Source organism: Argiope bruennichi, chromosome 2, assembly GCF_947563725.1.
Source record: "Argiope bruennichi chromosome 2, qqArgBrue1.1, whole genome shotgun sequence".
Taxonomy (NCBI): domain Eukaryota; kingdom Metazoa; phylum Arthropoda; class Arachnida; order Araneae; family Araneidae; genus Argiope; species Argiope bruennichi.
The window spans coordinates 43,303,725-43,315,995 of NC_079152.1; the positions used below are offsets into that span (position 1 = coordinate 43,303,725).

Genomic DNA, 12,271 nt, shown 5'->3' on the forward strand with positions numbered 1-12,271 from the left:
AAACTGAAAAGATTTCACGCACAAAACGAATAAAAGGTTCATAACTTATGTATTAAATTAAATTACCATTTATAAACCAAACGATATAAACATAAACTAAAAATAAATCATTCATAAACTTAACAATTCTACAAAAATAGTTTGAATACTTAAAATATCTAGAGTATTCTGTCAATTGTAAGAGGAATCAAGACGACATAAAATTCGCAAGGCAGAAACTACTGTCTCATTAGATAACAGAGAAAACTAAAAAGTCAAGTGGTTTATAACTTAGCAAAATTTTGAATATCAGATTTTCTATCTCAATAAATATTGAAATGATGTGTCTTAGACATCATAAAATTGGCATCACTGCTAACCAGGTTTATTGTGAAATACTAATTAGAACACGTCGGTTACTTACTGCAACAAAGTTATTCAACCTTTGGAATATTCAGATTTGTAGTTTTGAAAACTGCAGAGCAGAAGCAAACATGTTTCTGAGAACTAATTGAAAATAATGAGCTGTTATTAACGAAAGGTTGCTAGTGTCCCAGTAACTGGAACTTCGTCGAAATTATCGTCCGATGAATAAATTATTCATAATTAGTTAGAAACTGGGTTTGAAAAATTGCGTAGGATTAAAAATAACTGTAGTTTCAGATTTCTTTAAGATTCTTGAAGATAATTAAATGTGGAGTCAAATTTTGTTACTAATATATTTTGTAATTCAAAGACCAGTTTTTCTTCATTTTGTCATCTGTGACAGTTTATGTTAACAAAAGAAATTTCGAATTCTTCCCACAACAGAATGAAACGCTGTTTCAACAGTGAATGATTTACACTTTGCACTAATATTTGATAAAAATAGCTGGTAGTGAGTTTAAATTTCATTTATAATTTCTAAATAAATAAGAAAATGATGATAATTTGAAGACGAAATGAAATTTTCATGATAAACTCAAAACAAAAATCTATTGAATTACCCAAGGAATATGAATGCAAAATTTGTAAAATCAGAACTGAAAAGTAATTTTTCAAGAGATGTATCGAATGCCTACTTTTTAATAATTTTATTTGTAAATACACGTTACTTAATTTAGGTGTAAACTAAAAAATGAGAAATATTTAGTAGTCAAAAACATGCTTGTAAAGCATGTCCTTGCTCAGGCCATAAGCACTGACTCCGGCTTTTGTTAAAGATATATATATGATTAATTTCAACAAAATTTCAAAACTTAATTTTAAATTTAACCCTTGAAATACGAATATATATTATTTTGGTACCGATAAGTAATACGAAGAAAAATATACTATGATTGATAAGTCTTTCATACTTAAAATTGTTTTGAGACAACTCATTTTTTTTTTTTTGTTACTTTTGATCAGAACAGACATTCCCCAGATTTTGGCTAAACAACTTGTCTTATCTCATGAATTTGAAGAGAGAGAGAGATAATTTGTATTTTTCCTGGTACAGCATTCCTTTCTTATGGAATTAATAATCACACACAATTATCACTTTCAACTTAATTGAGATTTTATTTCACTCTCTTGAAACGTTTAGATGGCACCCTGCAAATGAATGATTTAATTTGACATCACTGTTATAAAATATTATTCGGAATAGGATAGGTACACAGGTACAACGGTCATAGGATATAGTCAAAATAAGAAAAAGCATATTCTTTTTCTAGAAAAATAAAATGAGTTATAATCCTTAGGAATAACAGAAGGAAGTTTTAATTATTTAAATTTCAAAACTGGTTATCATTTCCTATTTTTCTTCCTGATACTAAAAGAATGAAAACCAATGGTTAAGGTCAAACAAATTTTTCGATTTTATAAAAAAAATCATAAAAAACTGATCATTAGTTTCTTTAACAAATAATCGATGGGTTTTTTTTGCTTATTAAATCTTACTTTATAAAAATAGTTGTATTCAGATATTCTGTAAAATGTTCTTTTTGACAGATTTGAAAATTTCCCCAACTAGGGATATCTGAGCGTTAATTCGCCTAAAACTCTGACCAACACCCTTTTATAAAATAATGCCGCTCACAGACAATCAATCAGCAGTTCGTAGAAAACTTGCACAGAGGAGCTTTCAGCTCGAAGCGACCCAGTAGCAATATGTTAACAATACTCACAGGTCACTACTTTTGGGCGTCTCCAATTTATCGCATGTAATGTAGCGTGGAGACGCGATAAAACGATATAATGGCATGTGTGCGCCAGAAATAACTAGTCTCAAGAAAGGGGAGCAATGGATAGAGAAAAGAATAGTTTGCTAATCCGCTTAGCGTAACGTTAAAAGCTAAATGCTGTAATCCGACGTTATTAAATGCGAGTTGGAATTAGATTTCGGTTCTGACTGGTAAGAGCGTAAACGAATTGGCCCTTTCTCGGACTATTTTAAGACCTTTTTTTGTGATTTAGTCTAGCTGGTTCGTTAAAAGCAAACAATGGAATGTCGAAAATAATTTTTTCGAAATCAAAATCACTTTACATAACGAATTAAGCTGCTTCGCTCTCTCTTAAGTACGATTTTTCAGAAGCATGTGTTGATATTTCTTTTTACTAGAATGGATTCTTAATTGAATTTTCTTGGCATTGTGACTGAGTAAAAGCATGTCGCAGGCCAAGGTGGTTCAGTCGAACTCGAGTAAGAGTCGAAATGAACGTCTCATTCTGTGCTTGCGGTTGTTATTTTTTTTTTTTTTTTCATCTCTTTCTATATTAACACGAAGAGAAAGACTGATATGCAACAACTAAAAATATCAAAGGGAAATTAAAATTACTATTTAGATATAAATGCATATATTATTTATGGAAAATGTCACATATTTTAGCAAAGAATTTCTGGTTTTAAAATCTAATATTATATTAAATATTAAAAGTTTATCTCCACTTTCTAGTATACGAAGAATGGAGAAAGTATTGTAAATTCGAACTCTAGATTTTGACGATTCTCCAAGTTTGGAAACCCCTAAGTTTGAAAAAAACATTTCTGAAAACGTTTGCCTGTCTTTGCCAAAAGTAACTCAAAAACGTTTTGAGCTAGAAGTTTTAAATTTCGTATATTGTCTTTATACCCCATTCGTAGATTTCTATCAAATTTTGAGCAAAATCTTTTCTGAAGATATCTGTCTGTCCGGCTTAAGATTAAGTTAACACGATAATTACTAATGGAGAGAGAGCCAGATATATAATATTTTTATTCATCAATTTTCTAATAGAATAAATCATATAATTGATTCTACTACCCACTAGAGGCAGATGCATAGTGAATAAATACTGAATGACCGGACCGCCGTGACAGCTACACTGGAGGGAACTGTGATTGAGACCTAAGGCCCATCACCGGCCAAGGTACAACCCTTCCCGTCATCAATGGGAGAGCCAGATCTCCATTTTTTCGTGTACCCTCCAGGGTGGCGAGATCTAACCACCATTCCGGAAGTATCTCATCCTCATTTCGAGGTGCCCCCCGAGGGGAATTTCTAATAAAATAATACAATTTTAAAAAATAGCTTTGCTTGCATTAGCCATTATGAACAAACTATGTATAAAATATCTTACGGAAAGTTTTCACTTGCAATTATCCCAGGAAATGAACTTTAATACTTATTAATTTATCGTTAATTAAATTAAATTTTAATCCTGCACATAACAGCGCCATCTGTATTTCAATTCCAGAAACTAAATATTGAAAAATAGAAATGGATTATTTTTTTATTGTTTAGTATATCTATTAAAGTGTGTTTATAAAACTCTTTTTAAATTCAATTCATTTCACTCTGCTTCCAGGACTTCATCCAGTGTCTGTCCGTGCTGTGCCGCGGAAGTATTCAGGAAAAACTCCATTGGGCCTTTAAGTTGTACGATCTGAACGGTGACGGTCGCATCACGAAAAAAGAGCTGACGGATATCATCTGTTCCGTGTACGCCCTCATGGGGCGCAAATCTTTCACGGGAGCGGAAGAGAAGGCCCTCCGGGAACACGTGGACAAGACGTTCCAAGTAAGTTTACTTTCTTAACATTTAAGATATTGGTGATTTAGTAAACGGAGCTATTAAATAAAGAATGATCTTTTGTGATCCTCAGGATTGCTTGAAATAATTTCTCTTATTAAATTTGGTTTCGTTTGAGATTACTGCTCAGGGGTCTTTATTTATCTGTGTTAAGTCAAGTAAGCCCTAATTGGAGACTTTTATAGCATAAAGAAATCAACAGCGTTAATACGCCCAAGAAAACGGTGTATATTGCATACTGTAAAGTCAGTCATAGGTTTCCATACAACTGGTAAAAACGGTGACTAATCTCGCTTCAGTTTTTTGGAAGACGAACCAATTGAAAAGAGATGTCACTAACGGAGTTCTATAGTCTCTCCGTTATTCTATAGTCCATCATTCATGCAGCATGTACTTTCAATGCAGCGTACAGAACACAGATGAAAACTTATCATTAAATTTCAACTATCGCAGTTCTTGATCTTCCGGATCCGCTTGTGTCCGTGATCAAACGCCCTTTTAAATTTCATGCAGTTTTGCCATGGTATCATGAAATTTCACCTATTGCAGCTTTTGATCTTCCGGATCTGCTGGTGTCCGTGATCAAACTTGCCATTTTAAATTTCATGTAATTTTGCCATGGTTCCATGAATTATCGGCATTCAATGTGGTGTATTTGAAATATTCTCTATGTGAAGGATGGTACCACAACCAGACAATGGAATATTGTCAATCCTCTTTTCTTTGTTAGTTGCATCCCTTTTCATTTAGCCCACTTTCCAAAAAACGAAAACGAAATTCATCACTGCTCTCATTATATGTATGGAAACTAATGGCTTCTCCTATATTTTCTTAGCAAGCTGTGCTTCATTCACTTCTTAATCAGTTTTATTCTTTATTTTGAAGTGATCAAATGGCTTGTATAAAATTTCAGAAGTATTAGTTATCAGGGAATATTTTTGCATTGAACTGGAAATAATGAATATCTAAGTTTGAATAAAATGTAAATTTTTAAATTACAATGGAAACCTATTACATTTTCTTTGAATAATTTAAGCACCTGATCTATAAATTTATTGGACTGCTTTTATGACACATTTTATTAAAGTCATTCATTATATTTCATTCTACACATTATAATGATCATCTGGAATACTTAAGTGTACCTATTAAATTAATTTCCACCGTATTAAAATCCGAAATTATATAATTTGATGCACAAGACAGGTAGTGTGTTGTATATGAAAAATAAAGAGGATATTCTTACTTTCAATTAATTTTGTATAATACAATACAAATTATGTTACTTAAATAAGCCCCAGTCATATCTATAAATTTTATTACAGAGTCCGTCCCGATGAACATACAAGATTAAGAATTAGATTAATAATCTCGATAATAGATAACGATATTTTGTTCTACCTTAAATCACAAAATATAGGAAGCAAAACATAGCTGAAGCGTTTGGCAATAGTGGTGAAAAGTTAGTTTTTAGATTCAAAAAGAATTTTTAAAAATTCTGGTTGCAATACAACAATATCTCGAAATGCCGCAAAGAGCTTAAAATTTGTAAAAAAATTGAAAAATTATAACCTATGATAAAATCTTTTTATGAATTTTTCTTTCATATAATGTTACGAAAGATGATTTTAAATGCGTATATAAGCATTAAAATTTTTAAAGATTATTAATTGCAAAGTATAATAACAAAAAAAAATATGTTTTGATGTCAACGTTTGCGTTTCTGACTTCTGTATCCTTAATGATTACAAATGCTACAGCTGCAAAATGTTTCTTTCTACTTCATTGCCACATCAAACAGATTTTTTAAACTAAATTTTAGCATATTTACACGCGAGTGAATTTTTGCTCTTATGTTTATTTTTCATGCGATTGAACCATAGACTTTTTGAGACGATTCGGCCCCATTCTCACAGCTCTTTCCACTGCTTGCATGTGACAAGGAAGCCAGGGAAAGTCGATAACCGTTACCTTAATCTATTTAGTTCAGCTTCAGATGCCTCCTGTATTGAGTTTTAACTTAATATTAAACCACACAAGTACTTGGTAGTTTTATCGCTTCTTGTCTATTTGATGGATCTGGTAGCTTACCTCTTTTTGTAAAGAATACTTTTTTCTTCAGCGTTGTCATTGTCTACAGTAATCGTTTCTGATGTACTAGTATTTTTTGTCCGTTCTTGATTAAACTTAACAATTTTCTGTAGTTCTTTAGTCTTTTTTGCTTCTTCCTTCCTCAAAACGCTTGAGGTAGCAGTATCAATATTACCTATAACCATTTTTATGTTCGAACATTGATAGTTTAGAACCTTTTATTCCATAACTTTCACTTTTTTTTCATAGAAGTCAGCAATATCAAATAAACGTTCTAGCTTCTTCTCTAAATTCAGTGAGGTAGGGATTAAACTTTTTTGAACATTTTCTGCTTTTAGACTTTAATAAATTCCTGTATTTATCATGGTAAGCTTTTATCTTTTGTGAAATTCTTTTGCTAGAAGCAACGGGAATAGAAGTTATTGACCATATTTGTTCTAGTGTAGGAACTAAAGAGTCACATATTTTGCTTACAGAAGGATCCTTCTCTGAAGCAATCCTTCAATGAAGCAAGCGTTATGTCTAATATAATATAGATTCGGCAGTAGTATGTTTAAGTTCAAGCAAATCCCTAAATTTCCCAAAAATAGAAGACTCCGGTATTTGTCTTATCTTCACTTAGACTGCTCCATTTTTACTCACAGCAAAACACACAATCACAAACTTACAAATCAGTTATATAATGGATGTAGGGGAGACGCCAAATCAAATGAACTCGACAAAGCTACTAATTTGAAACCAGCTCTGTCCTTGTCACCGGACGCAGACAAATCGCCGCCTTACCTCAATAACAATCGCTCCGGCAAGGACTCAGTGCCATGCCAGAGCAACAGTAAAACTGTTTTTATACTTTCATTCATATGGCAATGCCTAATGAAAACTTTTTATTTCATAATCCTTAAAATCCTTAAAAATCCTTAAAAAGTTGCAAAAAGTGGGTTTTTATGGAACTTTAATGTCCTTGAGACACTTCAAGATATACTCTAATATTTTTGTTATAATTTTTATTCAATTTATCTACACCAAATGGCAACTTTTCCGCGCTATTACAAATTAAAAATCAAAAGTTGATTTTCCGTTAAAAAGATTTAAAATACAACAAATATTTCAAATTTATGAAAATTTAACATCTTTGTAGCATCAAGACATACTCCAATATTTTACATATTTACAATTTATTTTTTCTCCACCAAAAAGCAATTTTAACGCTCTATTGTAAATTATAAATCAAAAATTGATTTTTTTTGTTCCATCCTATTGTACAGTATACCGCGTTTTTTTTTCTAACACTAAAACAGCAAACCTATTTTTTGACGGTAACCTTAATTGATCCCATAGGTTAGAAATGTAACTTTATGAGAAGACTGGAAACATCTGATCTAAAAATTCAGCCAATTTTGGCATGAATTGGAGATTTAAAGCACTTTTATATCAATACAGCTAATTAAAAATGGCGAGAAAGTGAACGCTCTAAAAATTTTAAAAAGATGTCGAATGATTGCCAAACATTGCTGACTGTTTGAGTTGACTGTATCTTGAGACAATGCACAGACATATTTGGGAATTGTTTCATTGGATGAAAACTTGCACAGAAGTAGAAAAGAGAAGTTTTAGTAGACTATATCCAGAAACAACGCGCAGACATTTTTGGAAATTGTTTCACTGAATGAATAATTTATAGAGAAAGCTGAAGAGAGAAGTTACGTAAAATTTGAACATTCGCACGTACATCGAATACATTTTATTGACGTAACAACTGGAGTAGGCTTCCATATGCAAATAGGATTTGGTTGTTTGGGGGAAAGTACCTTATTTATTTGAATAGTGTTTGAAATAAACTGTCTTTTGTTTTAAAAGCTGAAGAAAACTGTGTCATCCGCAAATGTTATTCGCTCGATGCTTCCATACTGCTGTATATATGTGATACGGCGACCAATGGAAATATCTTTCATAGCGATACATCCTTACGTTTGCAAAGCACTTTAGTTTTTCGTGAAACATTTTATAAGGTTCAAGTTTCATTTGAAAGAGTGTTTGATAAAAATCTTTTGTAAAATGATTACTTTAAATCTTTAGGAATATATATATATATATATATATATATATATATATATATATATATATAATAAGAAAACAGTATGATAATTCTATTTATTTCATCATCATTAGATAATACTTTCCTTTTTTTTATTTTTAGCACATTTTTATCGATTAATTCTGCACAGAATTCACTCATTTGATGAATTTTACATCCAATTTTTATTCAAAATAAATTTGAGTCAACTCACAAGCAGAAGCATTTGGAAAGTAAAAATTGTGAATGGGAATATTGTTAACCAGAGTGGAGACAGATGGCCCTAGTTGTCTTCGACCGGTCGTTCGAGCAGACAGTCTTAGTGCTGAGACCTGAAACAGCGACAGTAATGATAAGACGTTTAGAAAAGTGGTCTCACATGGAGATGCGAGCCGTGATACGATTTCTATGGGCCAAGAATGTGTCCCCATCGGACATTCCCTGACAAATCGCTGAAGAGTACGGGGACGAAGCAATGAGTAGACAACTGGTGGTGAAATGGTGTCATTTTTTTGAAGCGAGATTGCTGGAAACATTTAAGTGGCAGGTCTGGAACCATCCCCATACAGCCTCGATTTGGCTCCCAGTGACTATTTCCTTTTCCCGGCATTGAAGAAACATTTATCCGAAAAAAGGTTCATATCAGACAGTAAGGCACATAAAGGTGCCGAGAACTGGCTCAATAGCCAGGAATCTGATTATTACAAATACGGGTGAAACAAACTGGTCCAGCGGAGTGATAAATGCCTTGACAGGTTTGGTGATTATGTAGAGAAGTGACTCTTAATTACCATTTGTATCCTGTGTCTATTATTGATAAAGCACTTTTACTTTACCTTGTAAACTTTTTTTTTGGATCACCCATCGTAGTATTTAAATATACTCTCAATGGGCGAAGAATACAAATAACTTAATTTTGTAATTTGCATTATTATTATTCCGAATATATATATATTAAACTTAATGTGCATATAAATAAATAATATGTCGATAAAAAAAGGTCTGTTTTTGCCATAAAATCATTGCATTTCTAGGCATTTTGATTTAAAAATAATAGTTTCCTATCCGTGCTAATTTCTATTATTGGAAATTCTGTCATCTTTACTATATACCATGAACCGAAAATTTAATACCAGGAATTTTAATTTTCCGTCTGATGTCTTAAGCCATCAGCCTAATTTTTTACTTTTAATGAAAAGGTGATGAAACATTTTCTTAACTATTTTGTCCAAAAAGGAAGTATTTCTTTCTCAAATGTCGGTTACATCTATGAGTGGAAAAAGACATTCATCGTTATCATCAAAAAGTAGCAAGTGCTTTTAGACTCTTGTCGTAAGTGTTGCATTGAAATTTACATTAATAATGCATTTACAAAACGAAGTTTCTGCTAACTTTTTTTCAAACATATTACAATATATATATATTACTTGTTTTTGTCAGAAATTGATTTGACGTCTCAATGCAACGAATTGCTGAAAATGTGGGTAATAATTTCCTTCTGAAATTTAAGTATATTTTATAGAGAAAAAGCAGATTTCAAATTAATAATATTTACTATTTGAATTGAATAATATTTGAATTTCAGTTTTTGTGAAGACTTAGTTTTCATTAGATATTTTATTTTGTGTTAGATTTTTGAATTTGTTAGATGAATGTCAACTTCAGAGTCGTTGAACATGTTTAAGAAAATCACTGTTAGCCGGTTATGATCTGAAATTTACTCTAGTTAAAATTAATTAGCCGTACTGATGATTTATCATTACTATTATTAATCTTACTTCCCTATGCTTACCTTATTAAGCATGCCCACCCTACGGAATTAATCAGCTTGATATCATATTCTCACAATTCATTTAAATGCTCATATCATCTAACAGGTAAACAACATGAGGTTTCAAGTTACGCTTAGGTTGCTCCTTTCCAAATTGATGCAAGACATCAGAGTGTAGTTTATTTACTTATTCATTCACAGGTTCTAGTGTAAAGCATTTTTTTCAAATCAAATATCATATCGGTATAAGTACAACAAAAAATTAGTAAATAAAGGATGGCTCATGATAAATTATAGCTTTTTGCAATCTTTATGTCATTTGAATTATCCCTTTTTGATGCTATTTAGTAATTTGGACACAGATACACACGGAAAAAAGTCTACACATGCATTTCCCTGATGTATTCATAACAATATTCGTAATTTCATCAATATTCATAAAGCACCTACATCGATGAAAAGATGCTTCGAATGAAAAATACGATAAACCGACATACTGAACAAATCAGAATTTAAATTATATGATGAAAATACTGAAATTCCAATTTCTTTAACATATTCCTCGCTACGGACGAATTAGATACAAGCTCCAAGAAAATATAAATATCAATTCTCGTTGTTGATATTTTTACACAATAAATAAATAAATGAAAAAAGTGAAGGTTTCTTCAGACATGTGTTAGAATATTCAACTTATCTAAATTGGCATAACATACCAATTTTACCACACATAAATCAGTAACTGGAATATCTAAAAGGCGAGATATCTCCGCTGTAGCGTTGAATGTGTTATAGTTATTCTATTTTACATTGGGTCATTTTAGTTTCTTAAAACTTAGTATTGTTCCTTCTTAGAAGATATCTGTCTTGATTGACCAAAACAAGGCAGTTCCTTTTATAATAAGTGAAAATCATTTCCAACAATTCACAATAAAGAACAAAAGAAACAGATTGGTCGTAAGATCCGATTTCGAATTGAATAACCTTTAAAATTCTATTGATCATGTTTTTAAAACAATTTTTATTTTACAATTGATTCGGCTATTTAATCGATATCCAACAATTGTTCCCGATAATCAGAGTTTTGTATAAACCTTCACTTCTATCAAAAAAAAAAAAAAAAAAAAAAAGATTACATAGGTTCTGCAATCTTCCACTCAAAGATTTGTTTAGTTAATGAAGAATCTCTCTAGATCGTCGGTACACTTTTATAGCTTATACAATGCTCACCTTGCGTTATCTTTAGAGTGCCTTAATTTTTCCCGCAAAGTTCTCAGAAGCTAATATTGGATTCTTCTCCCCATTCCCTTTGAAATAAACAAAATGTATAGCTGTTGGTCTAATATTTCTGGATTTATTTTCAAGTGTTAGATAATTAGAAGTTTTTGCACAAATCCTGAAGTGTCCTTCAGATGTACAATTTCTCTGAGCAACTTCAGTAGAATTTAGAATGAAACAATCCTCTGATTGACAAAATTTCTTTTGGCGTATTTATGAACACATCTTGAAATGGACGATCGAAATCTTGACGATTTTCCAATACGAAATGAGATATTATTCTGCATGTAATACTTAAATTCTAAAAATAATTGTAAACTGCTGGGTGCAAATTTCGGTATGTGAGCATTCTGAAAAAAACATTACTTTTGAGACTCCCTGATGAAATTGATAGAACATATTTAAAATTTATCTTGTACCACTTTAATGGATGACTTTCAACAAAAAAATAGATTTTGAAACTTGGAATTTAAGTTAACTTTTTGTTCTATTATTATGTCTAAAACTTTTTCTGATGTTTCAGTCCATGTACTATTAAGCTCACGAATGCTATTAAATGTCTTCAGGAATTAATCACTTTATAGAAATCTTTTTTGCAATTTTTCCACTTCTTTTCTGAAAACCGACAACTATAATACCATCAGATATCGAAGAAAATTTTTTTTAATGTCGAAATCTTTTCGGTTTCGTAAATTTGGATAAATTGAAAAGTAATTCTACAATCCTGTTTCGTCCAAATAAGATTCCGATAAATAAGACATGTATCCATCTGAAATTTTTAATACGTAATATGAGTTGAAGTGGAATTCCTAAAATAAGTCTGAAATTAAAAATGAATTTCCAGATTTATATTTTTTAAAATTTAGTCCTGGCATAATTAAACAATTTTAAATTTTCTACGGCTCGTTTCATATATATTTTTAATACTTATTATTATTGTCATTTCAGATTAATAGCTTTTTATATAAATACGAAAAGCCGATGTTTCAACGTTACTCGCACTCCCTTCCTTTTCCATTGTGATATCCGAGTGCAAAATTTAA

At 31.2% G+C, this 12,271-nt stretch overlaps 1 protein-coding gene across 1 annotated transcript in view; it reads left to right on the plus strand.

Annotated features, from left to right (window-relative positions):
• Nucleotides 1–12,271, plus strand: part of LOC129961646 (Kv channel-interacting protein 4-like) — a 287,185-nt gene that overhangs the window by 183,677 nt on the left and 91,237 nt on the right. The window contains exon 4 of the mRNA XM_056075172.1: nt 3,790–4,002. Coding sequence (XP_055931147.1) covers nt 3,790–4,002 — 213 coding nt within the window. The remainder of the gene's footprint in view (nt 1–3,789; nt 4,003–12,271) is intronic.